Here is a 19,922-nt window from a genome sequence, read left to right on the forward strand (position 1 = left end):
TTGAAGAAATGAATGCACAGAAACAGAATGCCTGAAATAATTTTCACTGATTCACAGAATACCAGGTTGGAAGGGACCCCGAGGATCATTTGCTCTAACTTTTCTAGGCAAATCGTGACCTAGTCTAGGTGGCCCAGCGCCCTGTTCAGCCAATCTTTTGCCCCTCAGATTCTTCACTTTTTAGGGTGCATTTATTTCCCCAAAAGCTAAGAGGTTGCACTGGGATATGAACAACCGAGGAAGCATTATCTGTTCCTGCAAACACAACCACTGCAAAGGGCACTGACACCAGAGCACACGTTGCCCTACACATAGCCAGCTAACCACTATGAATCTGCATTTTGATATATTTTCTGCTTCAGTGTCAGCCGACTCCCAACGACTCCAGCTGGAAAAAAGCATCTGGGAAATCCTTTTGATGCTAGGAAACTCTTAAGTCAGATGTTCAAAGGGTTCCCCTCTGAGGCGAGCACCGGGAAAGAATAGCCGAGAGGGATGTGCGTATTCCCTAGGCCTGTCCCTCCTTCCCTCTCCCCCACACGCCAGCCCCAGACTACAGCTAACGCCGTTATCCCGCCGCCCTCAGCACTCATCCCGCCCAGCCGCAACAGCAGCGGCCCCGCCCGCGGCCCCTCGCCCCTCACGCCCGCCGCTCCCATTGCCCCGCGCCCAGCCCCCGCCGCGCCGCCGCATCCCCAAACCCAAGCTACCCGCAGTCCCGCCTCAGCCTCTGATTGGAGGACAGCACCGCTGCCGCGCTCGCCATTGGCTCTCGGTGGATGCCACTCGGAGAGGTGGTGGCCGGGGGAGGTTGTGAGGCAACCGGGGCCGGTCTTGTGCTCCGTGGCGGCGGCGGAGGGGTGGCGGCGGCGGCACCATGGTGAGCTCCGCCAGGAGACTGGCAATGGTGGTGGATGGCTGGGCTGGGCTGGCTGGTGGGAGGAAGGAGGCCAAATCTGCTTGGGAAGAGGGAACTGTGAGGGGAGCCGGGCCCTAGCCCTTTGTTTTCTGGAGGGAGATGGGGTGGTGGGTGGTGGAGTGTTTTGGGGTGGTTGGTTCCCGCCGGGTAACCGGCACCGGGATGGGATGCTGCGGGCTGTAGAAGGGGCTCCCCCGCCTGGCGCCTGACTGTGCCGCTGTCTTGGTTTGCCCCTCAGTACGGCTTCGTCAATCACGCCCTGGAGCTGCTCGTCATCCGCAACTACGGGCCTGCCGTCTGGGAGGACATCAAGTAAGTGTGCGTGTGTCTGTGTGCGTGTGTCTGTGTGCGTGTGTCTGTGTGCGTGTGTCTGTGTGCGTGTGTCTGTATGCGTGCTCCTCCGCTCCGGGCGGGCGGGGCCGGGGTTCGGCGTCGCCCGCGAACGTCGGTACCAGGCCGGGTGGCGGCGGGCCGGCGGTGCCCCGTTTGCGACCGGTACCGGCAGGTCTGTGTAAACGTCTGTTGTGTGTGTCAGCGGACCCCAGGATGTGGCTATCGTCCGTCACAAGACCAACACGGTTCTTGCTGCGTTTGGTCCTACTCGGGGCCTTTATTCACGGTGCAGAGACGCACCTTGTCCCGTTGTTACTGCTGTTCAGGAGCTGCAGCGGAGATGGCATTGATACCTGCAGTTCCTTTGGTTATAAAAAGTATATAGCAGAAATAGTGTGTGGGCAAAATGTCCCAGAAACCACAGAAGCCCTTCCTTGAGTCAGACTACCAGATGAACCATGCAACAGTTGCGTCTCTTTGCGTTCCTAAAGGAACTGAAACTGCAGTGTTTAGCTAGTAAACTCTCATCAAAAACGACTGTGAAATTTTGGTAATTTGATCAGCTTGAAATTAGAAAAACTAACTGCTATATAGAAATATGTATAAGAATGCATGTATAAGAATGATTTTTGGTTTTCTGCTCTTGAACTCTGGTTTCTTGTGTCACGCCCTTGCTAGTCTGGCAGTACAGAATTTTTCCAAGGAGATGACTGTCTTTAAACTTTTGATGAATAGTAAGATTACACAGAAAGTTTGAAATGGGTAGTGAGAACAAAATTCTATTTACCATAAATATGGTGGTATTGATACTTCGGCCAAACTAGAAGAAATATTTTTTAAGAAGACATAAATGCTCATAGAATTTTAAGCTTACTTTGTAAAGCATCAGGTAACTACTTTGAAGAAAGGGTTCCATATGATTTCTTGGTATCATATGTTTTAAAGAAGAAATAGATTATCTAACTTGGAAAAAGTGGTCTTCTTTCAACTGGACACCTTCTTCTATACTCCTCTTTCGCATTTATTTTGGGCCAATTTCAATATGTCGATGTAACAGTTTTGCTATTGTTGTAATACAGTTTTTGGAGTTAAAGGACTGTTCTTGACTGAGATTTTTGTGACCATGACACTTTTTTTTTCATTAATCCATTCATTAAGAATGTAGTAATCTGACACAGTACCATGAAATCAGGGAATCATAGAAATGTTGGTTGGAAGGGACCTCTGGAGGTTATTTAGTCCATCTGCTCCAACCAGGACTGTTACGGGCACTGTATCAGTGACTAGCTGTGACTTTTGTCTAGCTGAGTCTTTAAAATCACCAGAAATGGAGAGTCCTGGTTCTGGTTTGGCAGACATTTGCTGTTCCAGTGATCCCTGACAGTCCATAAGCTACTCCTGGCAAATACTATTCTATGGATTGCATAGATGAGTATTCAGTGGATGTCAACAGTTTTGTGATGTAGGTCATGTGAACTATGCAAGTTTATTTTTCTTACATACCTTATCTAAACACACTGCTCTATTTTGAATTCTTGATACTGGTTTCATATGATGCATTAAGTTTTTTAATTAAGAAACTTAATTAAAAGAATAGCAATACATACATCATTTCCATGAAAATTCTAACAAAAAATGTATAAAATAAAATGTTCACTGTTTCCTGGCATGCCATCACTTACCAAGATGCCCATCAGTGTTACGGTCTACTTTCATGCAGAATTGAGTTTGTATTTAAGACTAATCTATCTGAAAAGATACAACATTTCATCTTCTAGTACAAGGTCATGCTGCAGTCTGTCAGAACCTAGTCATGATTCCTGATGCATCCTGTCTTTTAAGATTTTATACACACCTAATATATTACTGAAGATAACTAAAGCCTGTGAAGAATACTACTTATTTAATGTTTTGGAAAAAAAAAAGGTAGAAAGATATGAAATACTTTGCTAAGATCAGTTGTGGGAATTCAGGAAGCTCCTACATCCTGTTGCTGGTTTTCAGCGGAGAAACATTTCTGCCTTGTAGCAGCCCAACAGCTAGGCCCTGCTATTAGCTTGCAGAGAAGATGGCTTTCTGGAAGGAAACTGTAGCACACCACCATCCAAACAGAAGAATGAAACATGATCTCCAAGAAAGAGCCAATGTATATGCAACAGCTGCCATACCTCCTGATGCAAAAGGTGTTTGCAACAGGGTAGATACTCAGCAGGATTTATCTTCACAAGTAGAATATCCTAGAGTTTAGAAACTAGCAAACAAACCCCTGTATATATATTACTGCAAAAAATCATAGTGGTGCTTATTTAGGGGATGGTACATGTTCAACTGGTAGCCGCTAAATGCTTGTTGATTTAGGTACTGCAGGTTCCTGTGGTGCACTTGCAGAGGACATGTGGAAGAGGTTAGGTGTTTTAGGTTATGTAAATACAGACTTATTGCAGAGGTTTTGTTAGAAGTGTAAATCATGTAGAAAAGAATGGGAAGATACAGACCAGTGCTGTGTCATGCTGGGTTGAATCAGCTGAATTCAGTGATGATTGAATTGGAGGAGTAATTGTTGAAGTTAACAATCTTCAGCTGTGTTGTGGCTGTTTTTAAAAAATGAGAGGAACTTCGCACTGCTAGTGTGGTTGAACTTGCTACATTTGCAACAATTTAAGCGTTTCTGTCAAGCAGAAAGGCCTCTGGGTAGTTTGGTACAAAATTTGACATCTAAGCTTTATTTTTTGTGTTGAGCTAATCACATGCTGCTATTTTGTTCTCCCTGAAGTCAATGCAGAAGCTGTGAATCAGCATTGCAGAGTGGTGGGTTGTGATTGCTGAGGGAATTCTCAAATGCCAGTGAGTGAATTTGAACTTAATATTGATAGAAGTGAAAAGAAAACATAGAACAGAATAAACTGAAGTAATGGAAACAATTCATTTTTCAAAAAAGTACATTCAGAAAAGTTAAATATTGAATTTAAAGGGTATCCTCCATCTGAAGCATGAAAACTTTTGTCTCCTGTGGCTTCTTCAGTCAAATGTGACGTTGAATGAAGTTCTTACATGTAGAATTTGGGAGACCAAATAATTGAATCTGATGCTTTTGGGAGAATGGTGCTTTCATTGATATGACTTAGCATTAACTGAGTCAGAATGATGATTTCAAGTCTCTGCTTCTGCTATTTCATTCATTTTTCAACATTCCTGTCAAACCACAGTCTATCTAGAAAACATACATATTGATTCTGGTTTTAAATAACCCAGAGTGGTATTCTTGGGAAAGTTAGACTCCATGTTTTTTTAATCCACTTTTAAAACAGAGCATAAGTAAACGACTGAATATCAATTTTGTCAGCTCAGTGGAAATATGGCTTGGTTTTCCTAAAGAACTGGAACTAAAAAGCTTTAAACCCCAAACAACTTAAAGCCATCTATTTCTGAATCAACATTGTTGATCCTGAATAGGATGAATTCCAAACAAGATGAAGAAAGCCAGTATATGAGTAATGAGAGGTAATCTTCATTTATGGAGCCTTTATTCCTTTTCTCAACTGCAAAGTCTCAAAAATTAATTTCTCCTTAAGTTTTTCTTTGGCTGCCACTCATAGAACTGAGAATTTGGGCTTATGGAGAGTTTTTTCATGATGAAGCCCTGGAAGGATTAGAGGGATTTAGCAAAGCTGGATGAGAGGGGGAGTGGGAGCTGCTTGGAAAGAATTCTTCTGCAGTTGCTGAATTCTGCAGTAGCAGATTTTTCTTTTTGGGAAGTGAAGTTGATCTGGCATCATAATTTCTTTTACTTACTGGCAGTTGTAAGCTGCATATACATTTGTCATGGTAGTTCACTCAATGTCCTCCTAGTTTCTTTGGAAAGGAGGATTTAGGACCTGGAATACATGGAGATATGCTGCTTTGTTCAGCACTGTACTAGCTGTGGAAGGAGTTATTAGTAAATAAACTTTTACTTAGAGCTATTAATCACATTTTTGCTAAGAAGACAATTTTGATTTGTCCCTTCCCTGGCCAAGAGAAAATCTCTCTCAAATCCCTTATTTTGTCATTTCAGGACTATTTCAGATTGTGTGGCCACAATTGCAATGGCTTGAAAAGATGGTGCTGAAGATTCTTTTGGCATTAGATATCTTCAGTTCCTCTGCAGCTAACATAAATGCTAGCCAACATAAATAAAAAATCTGCATTGGTGGTATAGTGGTAAGCATAGCTGCCTTCCAGGCAGTTGACCCGGGTTCGATTCCTGGCCAACGCACCAACGTACTGTCCTGGGTTCGGTGGTGGTAGTTCATTTTCTTCTTAGTAGCTATACAGTGCTGTGTTTCAGTTTGAGAACAGTTCTGATAATACACCAGTGTTTTAGTTGTTGCTAACTAATGCTTACTCTTAATCAAGGACTTTTCTGTCTCATGTTCTGCCAGTGATAAGGGGCAAAAGAAGCTGGGAGGAAGGAGAGACAGGACACCTAACCCAAACTAGCCAAAGGGGTATTCCATCCCACAGCACATCATGCCCAGTACATAAACTAGGGAGAGTTACCTGGAAGGCCCAGATCACTGCTCAGGTTGGGTTGGGTATTGGTTGGTGGGTGGTGAGCAATTGTATTGTGCATCACTTGTGTTTATTTTTTTTTTCCCTTCCCTTTTTAGTTGTATATTCTCTCCACTTGTTATTTCCCTTACTACGGTAGTAATAGTAGTTTTATATTATACTTTAGTTATTAAACTGTTCTTATGTCAACCTGTGGGATTTACATTCTTTCGATTCTCCTCCCCATCCTGCCCAGAGCTAGAGGGGGAGATAAAAGGGGGGCGTGACCAAACAGCTGCGTGGTTCTGAGTTACCAGCTGGGCTTAAACCATGACACTAGCATAAATTAAAAAATATCAGGCCTAACTAGTCTCACATACATGGAGTTGTGTGCTCATGTCTGATCAAAGCCAAATTTGTACTGCTGGATGATATGATGTGTGAATGTGATAGTAGTATGCATGGAATTACTGTCTATGTGGCTGCCCAAAACAAAACAGATATTGCTTCATTAAAAAAAACAACCAAACAAAAAAATCCAAAGTTTGTGAAGTTCTGTCTTCTCTGATATTTAAATACTTGTGTGGTTACATGTTTTTAAAAGGGGATTCTGTCATGATAAAGTCTGAGTTCTTCTGCAACAGGTGTCACATTTGGCTGAGCTGAACAGCCAATATGTGTGAAATTCTGAGCACTCCATTCAGCAGCTATAAAGTTTTAATTGTTTAACAAGCATTAAGAGGGATTGTCTTCCTGAAACAACTCCAGGACAGTATGTGGGAACTAGAGCAGTGCTGTCAGCAGGGAATATGTACATAGTTGCTTATCTTGTGTTTCCCAACAGTATCCCTCTGTGTTTGATTAAATGAATACAGGATTTTCTTACAGGCTCCTAAACCTGAATTTAGGCCAGGTTAGATGCTCAGCTGTGACACTTTCAAATATAGTGCCAAGAAAAGGAGTAAGAACTCAAATATCTTATTAAGAAATGCATTAAAATGCTTCATCACAAGGCTGTAGAATAAATTAGTATTTTTTCCGCAGAGGTACATGAAAAATCTGGTTTTGGGAAATCAAATGGCATAACTAGTCAACTGCTGTCCCCACAAATGCATATGTAGCCTGATGCGCATGTAAAAACTAGAACTGAAGTTGAATACTCAGTGTTTGCAAAAAGTAACTACCTAAAGGTCAAACCACTTTTTTAACTGATTCTAGAAAATAATATTCATTTTAAAATTTGCACAGTAGCAAAACAGGCATTTTCTGCCCCAAGATCCATGTATCCTTTGCTGGCTGTACCTTAGTGTGGGATGCAAAAAGCCAGTAATGGTCTTATTTTCTTGGTGCTCAGTGCTTAATGTAGAATTAAGGCATCATGCTGCCTTTGTCCTCCTTTTGTGGGTTAGACTGATGAGTGCTGTCTACACATGCTTGTAAATGCCAAGACTCCAGGTCTGGGTAGCCTGCTGTGTAGCACAGAGACTTTACATGGCCGTAGTGGTCTGGAAGTGCACACAAAGAAGGAGCAAAAGTTTATCACTTGTCTTCTGAGAAAAGAAATTTTTGTTGTTCTCCCCCAGACTTCACACATTGTCACCTACCAATGCTCCAGCCTAGTTTACTTTACAGAATTTATTTTCTGTAACTGTCCTGTTATGGTTAAAACAGTGGAAGGTTGAGGGTTGAGAAATTATCCGCGTGCAATATAAGTGGAAAGCTTCTGTTCTCAGTTTCAAATTGGGTTCAGTTGAAGTGGTAGAAAACTGTAGAATTAGGGGGAGTGAGATAAACTGCAGAGCTAGCAATTGCCTGTAGAAAACTGAACAGGCAGAGAAACTTATGCATCATATAGGTAAAAGGTTAACAAGGTCAGACTTAGGTGCTCACTGGGGCTTTTGCAGTAAAAGTGATTTAGGAATACATTTTTATTGGATAAATTTCAAAAGATATTCCTAGCAGTTAGGCACGTTAGTGTTTTGTTGCAGGTTGGCTAGTTAAGTTAGGAGAGGTAGATGCTTGTATTCATTTAGGCATTTAAAAATGTCCTTCACTGACTTTCACTAGTATTTAGATACTTACGAACTCCTTGACAGGATGTGATATTCTCACTAATTTTATTTGCAGTTATATTCCAAAATAGTAAATAATATAAAATAAAAGATTAAATGGAAAGTCTACTCAACTCTGCCTTTAAACTTGTATGTTACAGATTTTTTTTTTACAGGGGACAGAATTGGATCTCTTTTTAAACTGTCATTGTTTCCTTGGAATTTTTTGCAGAGCAAAACCTGCCCATTTTTATGCATATTAAACAAAATAAATAATAAAAAACCTTTTGTAGCTGCAGAATAATGGCACTGGACTTATTGTGTCCGTATGCAGAGTTCAGAATGTCACCTTGTCAAAGATGGTTTTTTTCCTGCTTACTAATACAGCAAAACACAATTTACATTTGTTGACAAATCCTGTAAAAATCAAGGTCTTGGCCTATTATTGTTGTTTAGCACAATGTTTAGATGTAATAATAATTCATATTATAGCGTAGTTTAACTTTTCAGAAACCTAGAAAAATATACACAGAAGCTATAAGTTGTTACAAGTTACATCGATAATCTTTTAAGAGACGTTGAAATTCAGATAGCTTGTTGGTCTGATGTAAACTGTGTTTTGAGTATAAAAAATGAAGTACCTTGAAAAAACAGGTCCACCTGTCTCAAACTGGGTGCCCAATATTAATGAAACTTTCTGTGTATGGTAGTCTTACCCATTTAAAATGGAAATGGTGTAACTAGCTCTCACAAGAGCTAGTTAACACTTGTGTGTGCAAATAGTATAGGGATGAATTCCACAGGAAGGCTTTAGGAATAGGGATGATTTTGTCTTCTGAGCTGGATTTGAAAGCTACGCTGTAAATCAAGCCTGATGTTACATAACAATGAATGGGGTAACACAAAATACGCAATAGTTGTATGCCAACTGAGTAGGATCTACCCTCAGTACTGAAACAGCCAGTAGCCTGGAGGAAAAGGAACAGGTTGAGTGTGACTGGTAGGTTGTGTTATGCAGGCTTAGGGAGAGGCAGGGAAATATGGTTTGGAGCAAACTTCGCGAATGTTGCTGCAACCAGTACTCGAGTGCATCTCTCCTGGTTTCACAAAACAACAAAAAAAGTTAATCAAATGCTTATGGCTCATTATGAGACACTTGTTTTATTTCTTCATAATCATTCTGGAAAATAACATGTTTTCTAGGTTTTCAGCTGACCGTAATCCCTATAAATAGGGCAACCCTTTAAAAAGCATGTAAAACAGTACCATAGTCTATACCAGTCTGTCTACAGTGTTAACTGTGTAATTTCTGCTGGGAGAAATTATCATCTTAGAATGTAAAGTTTTTTGATAAACTATACTTGTATATGTAGATACACATGTATATAAATATGTATGTGTATGTATATGTGTGTGTGCGTATTATGTCTGTGTAACCACAGTGTGGCCTGGGCAATAAAAACACAAACTAAACAGGAGATAAGAATCAAAAATCTGTACAAAAGAAGAGGTATGGCATTTCAGTTAGTTACTGTGGATAGCTGAAATGAGCAAAAAGTCTTTAAGTTATTTGTCATATTTCTCAGCAAGGGCTGATTTGCAAGAGAACCTTGGTGTCAAACTCCTTTTCAACATCAAAACATAGGTTTGGGTATGCTGAGGATTTCCAGGTTTTTTTTGATCCTATTAATGCCTTTGGCATTTCTACCATGAAATTGCTGGCTTTCCTATTCCTTTTTTTATGTACTTCTCTTCCCTGGACTGTGGAAGAAGTCCAGGTAGGTAATGAGTTCTGAATATTACCAGATAGGCACGAATAACTGTATATTGCAGTCCCATGTGCATCATCTCTCCTGCTTTGTTGAACTGCTGTTGAGCTTGCTCAATATTTACCTTTCCCAGCCCACACCTCATTTATTATAAAGAATGCTTGCTTTACAGTTTGCCTAAAGTTACTGATTCTTTTGTGCTCAAAAACATTGCAAACATACTGTGTTAATTACCTGCTCACCATGCACACTGATGAAAAAATAGACTCTTCACTAGAGTTTTAGACCGGAAGCCCATACTTACTTTAGCTCATCTAGGACTCGGTTGTAATGAATTCCAGCTGTCTGAAAAAACATGAAAATTAATTTTTCACTGCTCCTTAGTATCATGTGGGTTTACTCATTGCTGAGAATGTTCAATCAGTCTCATAACAATAAAGATATCTTATAAACAGTTGTCAAAAAGAGACTTTGGAAAACAAATAGTGAAAGGACAATTCAAGATTAATTTTTTTAATCCATATACCTCTAACATTAATGAGTGTTTATCAAGAAGGTGGCATTAAGAAGGAACATTTATTGTTGTTTATGTTTCTAAGTCCTTATTTCATGCTATTCTGAAGTTCTAAGCAATATATTTTAAGTTCTCTTAAAACTGATGCTGAATAGATGATTCTTCATGGGTCTGGCGATTAATACTCATAAGATTCATAGGGTCAAAACTACACTTCTGCCCCTTCAGTTCCTCACAGGGGAAGGACCTGCTTGGAGGTCAAGTGTTCAGCATGGATGCCAAATTCTTTAATTCATCTGGGAAAGACTTGGCTAAAAGGAAATAGTGGCATGTTATAGAGCGTGGTGAGTGTTCTTGTAGCATCTCTCCGGTATTTTACAGTTCTCCCAGAACTGGGAAGTGCTTTTATACCTGTCAGGATAGTAGGTTTTATAAACATGTCACTCACTCATATAAATGAAATGCTTAAAAGAGTATTTTGTTAATACCATTCCTTTTAAAAGGAAGCAAAATAATACTAGCTTTATATTTTCAGTTTTTGGAATAGTAGCAAAAAGCTTCTACACTTGTTAAATGGATCTTTTAGGATTATCTTGTTTTGAAAACCTACATTAAACACTTTCATATCCAGCATGTAAAACTGGGAAATAACTCAGAACTCTGAAGTCTATAAATACAACTATTTACTTTACCCAGAACATAATTTTCCTGGACAGATTCCCATTTTTATTTAATCGTGTAACTTAATATAATTTATGTTTTTCCCAGCTGGGTGTTTTAAAATATCTCTGGACCATCCACAACATGTACATGTCTAGTTTCTTTTTTTTTTCCTTTTGGGAGGAGTGAGAAGAGTGGTTCAGTATTTTTAATAATTTTTAACAAAGTATCTTCATGAAATACATGAAAAAAAAGATGAAAAACACATGAAAAAAAGATGAAAACACAAACCATCTGTGGAAATAATAGAATGAGCAGTGAGTTTGCTATTTTAATGTAAAAGAGATGCAAAGATGACGATTCTGATTTCACCGATACCATCTTCAGTTCTGACACATGTAATTCTGTTTAATAGTGTTAGTCTTGGAACGGGATTAAACTTGACATGCTCCTGTGGGTGAGATCAGAACCATGCTGTGTTTCTAAGTAAGTGCAGTAGTGTTTTGTCATTAGGATTGTTTTGACTGGTCTGTTGAATTTAATGAGCACTTTTTCCATCCTTGGTACACCAAGAATAGTTAAGCACAATGGTGGCAAAAGTCCCAACAGAAACAATACCTATCATGGAAGAAGTCATAAAGGTGGTCTTGGAACTAGCTGGTGTTGTGGTGTGTTCAGGGTGACACACCCAGGGCATGCACTTTGGACTGGAGTTTTCATAGGAAGAGATCCAGTGTGCTTTTAGGGCAGAGATGATCTGTTAAAGTGACACCAACAGCTTCTAAATAATAGTACTGTTACATCACAGAGAAGCCTATGCATCTTCAGGATAAAAAGTAATTGTTCCATGCAGTCTTGCACCATCTTTTTTTTTTTCTTTTTTTTTTTTTTTCTGTTTGTATCCTTTACACTTTCTCACTGTTTAGTGAATGCAAAGCTCTCTAACAGGAAGGGTTCTTTTTCTGTAAGATTGTTTAATTCCAGTTTATGACTGACTACAGAGACACGATAGGGAGTGCTAATTCACAGGAATAAAAAAGTTCTGACAGCAGCAAGCTTCATCTTGATTATGGTTTATTCCAATTCCCTTTGAATGCTACAATCCAACTACAAAACTACACTAAAAAATAGTTTGTACGCAATGGACTGCATAAGTAAGACCATCCCGGTATGGCATCTTGTTCAACTGTGTTGTCTGTAAAATCTCTAATGATGACAAAGAATATCCTTACTACATTAAAATAGAGAAGATACTTCCTCTATGTGAAATAAAAATGTGTGCAATCTGTGATTTAAAAATCAGCATTATTAACATTATCTTTAAACATTAGTAGTGTGTTTTCAAATACTAAAGTGGTTTCAGAATAGGAAAGATTTTCAAAGGGCCCATTGGACTCATGTAGTATCACCTGTTACAATATTCTGTGCTGTTAGACCAACAGCAGTTTGGGAGGTGTTAGCATGACTGATGGAGGAAAGGCTGCTTTAAGACTTGATCCTGCTTTGACCTACTCAATAGGATTTTTTCCATTGATTTTGAGATCAAACTTGTATATGAAAAATGCCTCTCTACAGCTGTGTTACTTTTCATGGTGCAATGGTTACGGTTGTTTTTTTCCCCAGTAAACTTCCTCACCTTAACCTGGATAATATAAACATTCTGGAAAAAAACAGACGGCATTTTAGAAAAGTCTGGGCTGGAATCTTTGTTTCCCACAATTCGAATAGATCTGTGTAATCATTCAGAATTAGTCTAAAGTAAATAAAAAGGGCTGCTAGACCGTAGCAGTTAGGACAGGCCTAACATAGGATGTAAGTTTTGAACCATGAAATAGCACATCCCATCTGCTGATAACAGGAGTTAGTTTGGGCAAGAGTGTTAAAATCATGGATTTTCTTAGAAGAAAAGCACACCCTTCTTTTGTCTCTAGAAATGTAAATGAGACATTAATTGTAAATTCTGTTCTATTTGAATTAGAATTTACTTTGAAAGAAAGGCCATATAGAAGTTAAAAGTTTGCTACTGTAGTGCTGCTGCTTCACTAAAGAATTAACCAGGGTTTGGGAATTTGCCAGAGCTTGTTGCTTTTGGCTCATTTCCAGTCAAGCCTTTAAGAAAGCCGCCAACATGTTGTTGCTGTTAATGCCTTTGTGATCAAACACTGTGGTCTGCAAAAACATTAGAGCAATGCTAATCTATTCCCATAATTCTCTCTGGTCAAAAACTGGAATTCCAGCAAAACATTTCAGGGGAAATGCCACAGTTTTGCATAAAACTACGGATTATGAAGTTTTTGTGAAATACGGTCAGCTAGATGTAAATTCTCTGCACCTAAGGATTCTGTATAGTATTGCAGTTGTAATCGCAGCTCATGAACCATCTGTCAGCCAGGAGAGGGAAGTGTTCAGGTGAGAACAGTTGCAGTCTTCTGGTCTTTTAAAGTTCACATACTCAGGTCTGTGGCCATACCTTGTTGTTCCACAAAGGCAGGATTGTTTTCCTATGTGGTACTCACAGATTATGGAGATAAAAACATCTGTCTCCCACTGGAGGAATGCTGTTGGCGGACAACCAACCACAGCAGCTCTGAAAACCTGACAAAGCATGCTCACTTTTAATATTGGTTGTAACACTTTTCACAACACTATCATATGTTTCTTCATATCATCCTTGTTGTAGAACCAGATCCTTAGGGTAAATACAGGCAAGCTTTGATACATCAGGTACCAGCTTTGTAGACTTGCTGAAGGACAAGCACCTCTGTAAAGACAGGAGTGTTTTCACATTGCATTGACCATTTTGGATAAGCTTACAGCAGCATTTCCCCATCACATGCAGTTTTAAAGCTAATCATATACTTAAGAGCAAAAAACTTTCAGAAGTTCTCACTGCTGTCAGATTACATAGGGAGGCAGGAAGGCCTCAGAAACCACAGACCTAGCTCACTGGAGGCAGGGCAAAGGCTTCAGTTGACTTCAGTGAATCTTCTGTCCTCCAGCCACTCCCATCTGGCTACATGTTGTTCTGTATGCACAGCATCTTCTGTGACCGGGTGATGAAGCAGACAGGGAAGTCCATCCAGCAGAAAAATAACCCAGGAAAATAACTGAATTACATTTCAGCTCAGCATCTAGCTAAGTGATTGGGATGTAGCAGCACAGTAGGGTTTAGGGGTAAGGAGAAGGAATTGTCCTGAAAAGGAAGAAAAAAGTTAATAATTTTAAGTACAGGCTTTAAAAAGGCAGTTTATCTTTTGACACAGATTTAGATCAGACACTGGCATGGGATTTACCATCTTTGTAGGACAAGCAAGAGATTTTTGCCCACATGATTGTGAGTGAGGAACATAATCCCCTGCAGGAGTAAATATTTAATCTGACAAATTTTCTAGAAAAAAAATCACAAAGTGAATTAGCTTTCGTTGGATTACATTTTTTAAAAAAATATATTTTTCTCTGTCTTTTTAAAATAATAACAACTAAAAAGCAGGATATTTTTGTTCTGTTTTGGAGTATTAGCCTGCAGTACAAGCACTGGGTCCTTTTCCTGTACTGCAGGAGTGTCTAGTAAGGCTCCTAATACTGGGGATAGTGAAGCCTTAGAGCAGTGAGTTTCACTGCAGAAGATTATATCCAAGGAATGCAGACGTGATTGCTGATTGAACTCTTTTTTGTTTAACTTTATCAATAAAGTTGTTTTAGTAGGAAATACAGCATTAAGGCTGCAGAGAAGATGGCTGCTGAGTGATCCGAAGGACCTAGAAAAAAAAGAAAAACAAAATAGCTAAAATAATGGAATAGGCATTGAAATAACCACTGATTATTTTAAAAAGCGGTGGCTCTGAGAAACTGCAGGCATTGAAGAAAAGCTCTGAGAAAGTAAACTAAAGATAAAATAAGAAAAAAGGAAGCATGGCTTGGCACAGAAAAGGAAACAGGAAAAATTCCAGTCAGTGTAATTGGAAAGAAATGTAAGAAGTTTTGAAGGAGATACCAGTGTCATAAAACTGGGTCAATCTTTAAGAGAGAAAATTCTCACACACAAAAACTGTGTCTACTGGATTGGTCAAGTATGCATAATTTTCAAGGATGTTCATAGCTTTTCCAGATGTGTGTGTTATCCTTTGTGGTTTGGCTGAGATCAGAGAGACTAAAAGAAAGCACAGTATGTATCAAAGATGTGGGAAAGTTTGTTCACCCTTTGCAAACTTCCCTCCAAACTGTATCTGATTTCTAGTTACATCTCCTGTTATGAGAATCGAAGAATCAAGATGGTTTTCTTCTCATGTTAATTTTGGTTCAGTTCTTAGGATATGTAAACACTGCCTTCTTGTCCCTGACTGATCTCATACTCTTCAAGATGGTGTTTTCTACTAATAACTACAGCTGTCCTCATGCTTAGGAGAAGAAGGAGTATGTGGCATGGAAGCTGTTTTCAGGAATCAGTGAGACTTTGATATTCTTCAAGCCGATCTAAAGTTTTCAGAGAATGGCTTGGGAAGAGGACCAGAAGTACTATTGTGGAGTGTGAAAATACTTTGGAGTATGAAAATAAACAGCCCCATTACATTTATTAATGTTTTTCATCCCATTGATTAGAGAATGATGTTTGTTTTATATAGAAATATGTAGTCTCACCTTGCTGTCTTTAGTAAAATTGTTTAGCTTGTTTTTAGTTCATGCCCATTCATAGAGTGAGTATAATAATATATTTTAAGTAGCAGTTACAAGACTTCATGAATTTGTTAAAAAAAAAGTAGATATATTTTTTAGATATAAAAGCAATATAGTATAATTTTTGGTCAGCAGTACGAATATGATGAGCAAGATTAAAGGAAAATGAAAAGGAAATAGTGAGTTCTAGACTTCCATTGACAAGTGAACAGATTATTAAAGACTGATGATTACTAGCTGGAGAGTTAACTGACAAGGAGTATCATTTAGGTAAATAGAATACTACTATATGAGATTGGATTCAGGCCTTATCAGCGGTATCATTTGCCATCTAGCAGTTTTAAGATTAACAAGAGTATTTAATTCTCAGACCTCTCTCTTCTTTGAGTAACACAAAAGATGTTTCTGTTTGTATGGCTGGATAACTCTCTACAGCGGTAAATGCTTGAATGCTTGTGCAGGCATTATTATTTTGTATTTTATTTTTAAAATAAGTTATGCCTGCTCTAGAAAATTAGAAACTGAGTTTCAGTCAGAGACTTTTGTTTTGTTTGATGGTTGACCATGCTATGATTACAGACAAAGATTTTGATGTAAAAGTGGTTGTAGAATTTTACATAGTAGATTTAGAATGTAGTTTTTTATAGGTTTGTGATTCCTCTGGTGACTGTTAGAAATCTAGAGCAGTTAGAAATGTTGGCTCTTAAACTGTATGTTTGAGCATTATATCAAGGAGCGTTTCTGGTACTAGCAAATATGTTTTTCACTCATGAATCTCTTTCATTTGTACTTTAGAAAAATAATTATTCTGGTCCTGGGTTGATGAATGTCTTGATTTGCATGACATGTGCTTACTTTTTTTAAAAAAAACCTACCTCATTGTCTGCCTTTTTGATAATTTTTCTATTTCTGAAGCTTTTTCTGAATTATAGCTCCCTGTACTATTTGTTTTTTTGGTGTGACATAAGGAGGTATGATGCTGTTACCCCACACATTACAATGCGGTCATTCTCTTCTGGGCTTTCTTACCTCTTTGCCTTTCTTTTGTCTTTCTGAAGTGTTCTGCAGCATAAAGCTGCTTTAGATGAAAGGGTATCTTTTCTTTTTAACGAGGTTGCTGTTACCCTCCACCTGAAAAGCTGCTATAAATGCAATGATCATATTAGTGTTACTCAGCCAAAATACATTCTAAGTGCATAAATAAGAGCATGAGTGCCTACAAATGTCTCCTCTTTTGTCATTATTCTGCAAAGAGCATTGTCTCTCCAGAGAATCATTGTAGGTGGAACACAAAAGGTGAACATCTGTTACAAAAAATTTACTGAGAAAGGAGGCTGTGCTCCTTTGTCAGATGAGGGCTTTAACAAACAGCATGGCTTCATCACACACCACAGTATGCCCCCCTGCACATCACATTTCTCTGCTGAAGGAGAATGTGATGGGATGAGGAGCAAATACAGAGTATGACCTGCAATGGTTGGGGCTATGTCCATTTCTTGCACTGTGCATGGACTTAGGACAGCCGTGTCCTGGAGTCTGCCTGCCCATGAAGGTGTCCTTGTCCTCCTCCTGAGAGCTGGGACTCGGCCACCAGTGCAGCACCAGAGGCCTGGTTCCTATGTTAGGGCTGTGGGGGTAACACAGGGATGAAGGCACATGTGGACCCTCCCTGGTAACTCACTCCTGTCAGATGCAAGGCTTGGAAGACACAACAGTTCATTTCCTAGGGATAGCAACTTGTTTACCTCAGGCAAAAAGAAAAAAAAAAAGCTTACAGAGTTGTGCTGTCTTTTGGGCGAGCTGCTGACCCAGTGTTCAAACTGAAAGGAGTAAGAAATGATCCTGAAAAACAAAGGAGTCATTTCATTTTTTTACTTAGCAACAGTAGTAAGAGTGCATGTGATATATGCATGAGTCTTGTCTTAAACCTGGGGCTGAGAATTGTTTCCTTTAGTGAAGAAATGTATATTTTTATTGTGCTTTCACTCATGAAAGCTTTCATAGCGTGCAGTGCACGAACAAGCTCTTACAAAATCCTAAATCCTAGCATGCTTTTTTTTTTTTATCCCCGTCTACTGGGAATGTGCAAAAAGTATTTGATTAGGTACCTACATCTTCATTTTAGATTCCTCTTTGAAGATACGTGCAAATGGTGTTTAAAACATCCCAAGCCTTTTGTAAATGAAGTACAATCAAAATTGGAAGGAAAGACACTTATTTAAAAAGTGTTTGAAGAGCCCGTCTTGGTCTGGATTACTGGATAGTCCCCTGCTTTAAAATGCAAATTCTGTTGTTGTTGTGAGGCTCTGTACTGAAAAATCATGTTTATTTTTCCACAGCTAATTATTGTTTTAGAACATGCATGGTCTGAAATGTTTGTGTTGTGCCTTAATGATTCTGAGATATGGAACAGATTTATTTGTTATTTTCTATCTCAAGTAACTTCTTAAAGGTAGAACCTACAAACTTATTTATTTAAAAGGCTAGTACCAAACAATATACAATTGTTTTATCAATATGGTGCTTCTCCCTCAGCCAAAAAGATTTTATGCTATTTTCTTTTTAGGAAGGAGGCACAACTGGATGAAGAAGGACAGTTTCTGGTCAGAATCATTTACGATGATTCCAAAACCTATGATCTGGTTGCAGCTGCAAGCAAGGTCCTTAGTAAGTAATAAGGATATCTTCTTTGCCCATTCATCACAGAAAAAAAGATATACCCCCCCAAAAAAAAAAAAAAAAGCAAAACCAAAACAAAAAAAACAGTGTAGCAGAGAGCAGTAGGATTTAGCACAGAGGAAATGAAAACAGGGTAGTGGTCAAAAACATTTTTTTTTTAATCTCAGAAGAATTAAATATCTATTTAAGATATTTTTATTCCTTTTATTCCTTAAAGTGATTTTTATTACTTCCAAAGTATACCAAGTCATAGGAACACCTTAAACTGTAGTTATACCTCATCCACAGAACATGGGTCAGTGTTACAAGCAGTTGGTAGGAGTGATCCCTACTAACAACTGATTTCCTTTATTTTCGAGTAGTGATTACTAAACTGAATCAAAATCTAAAATGCTATAAATGCATAAAATGCACAATGCAGCAAACTCATAATGCTGATTGGTAAATCGTAATGGAATTCCTGTATTTAATACTTACTATGTGCCATGTGGACCCTGAATCTTGTTTTTCTCATATTCTTGACGTACTGGATCTGGGTAAAGTTCAGGTACTGTCTTTCTTGTTTATGAATATGAAACTGAAGGGGTAAGCAAAGCACATGAAATACAGTGTTTGGACTTAATTGTATTTTCCTGTTTTAACTAGATCTAAATGCCGGGGAAATTCTTCAAATGTTTGGGAAGATGTTTTTTGTGTTTTGCCAAGAATCTGGTTATGATACAATTCTGCGTGTCTTGGGCTCAAATGTCAGAGAGTTTTTGCAGGTAAGAATTTTGTGACAAATTATTGCAGATACCAGGTGGAAGTATGGTCTAGTCAGCAGATTAGATTGAGATTTGGAAATACAGGTTGCAATCTGTGATCTCCCAGTTATTTGTGGAGAGGTGTCTGGAAGCCTTTTGCCTTGGTATTTGTATTTTATAAAGCTTTCCACTGCTCAGCAGTTTTAGTGGTTATGTTCTCTTTCCCTCTCAGTTAATACAGTTACCTGATAGAGTAGTAATTTTCCCATAGCATCGGTGACTGTTCAGTTTTATAAATCAGTGAGAAGGCATGTAACGTGGGGTTGCAGAGGCATTCATTAAATCTGAAATTTTATTTGAAATTCCAAAGAAAAGTTTTGAACAAGAGTTCTCATATATAACAGAAGTATGGGGTAGAAGAAACATGGAAAAAACACCAGCCCACATTGTGTGTATTAAGTAAAAAGACTTACTTTGTTTATACTAACAGAAAATGTGGTCTTCAGATTTGTAGGGTATTTCTTCTTCTAATTTCTCTTGGGCTAACTATAGCTACTGGTTATTTCTAATTGTACATTATGTACAGAGCTAGAGGTAGTACACAGCTCATCTCAAAGACATTATCCTTCATCCTGGAAGTAACAGTAGGATAGAGCAGCAGCGTTGAAGTAAATTTTTATGCTTTCCTGACTGCAGAACAGCGTGATACGGCGCTGTAAACCAAAACAAAATGAAAACAGTTTTTCAGTGGCGTGAAAGAAATACAGTTGCTTCTCTAAAGTGTGATTTCTAAGTGTAGAAAAAAATGGGCTTCCTTTTTTTTTGTCACTTGAAAATTGCTAACTTCAGAAAAACACTTTGGATTCAAGATTTGTCATATATTTCGCTTTTTGAGAGAACTGTGTGTTATAATGAGTTTAAAAGCACTCATTAAGATTTCACAGGACATTGCACAAAAGCCGAGTGTCAAATCTCTGTTGATTTTCACTGGAAATTTGGCAGCCTTTTGTAATCTGTTCCCTTAAAATATCTCCAGCAATATTAAGTGAA

At 38.7% G+C, this 19,922-nt stretch overlaps 1 protein-coding gene across 1 annotated transcript in view; it reads left to right on the forward strand.

Moving 5' to 3' along the window:
- The first annotated feature begins 839 nt into the window (after positions 1–839).
- GUCY1B1 (guanylate cyclase 1 soluble subunit beta 1) overlaps positions 840–19,922 on the forward strand; it is a 42,037-nt gene continuing 22,954 nt past the window's right edge. Inside the window, exons 1-4 of the mRNA XM_062606094.1 lie at positions 840–880; positions 1,158–1,231; positions 18,017–18,117; positions 18,775–18,893. Of these exons, the coding sequence (XP_062462078.1) occupies positions 878–880; positions 1,158–1,231; positions 18,017–18,117; positions 18,775–18,893 (297 nt within the window). The 5' untranslated portion in view covers positions 840–877. The remainder of the gene's footprint in view (positions 881–1,157; positions 1,232–18,016; positions 18,118–18,774; positions 18,894–19,922) is intronic.

Source organism: Pezoporus occidentalis, unplaced genomic scaffold (genome assembly GCF_034315485.1).
Source record: "Pezoporus occidentalis ecotype Australia unplaced genomic scaffold, CSIRO_AGI_Poc_V1 ctg1, whole genome shotgun sequence".
NCBI lineage: Eukaryota > Metazoa > Chordata > Aves > Psittaciformes > Psittacidae > Pezoporus > Pezoporus occidentalis.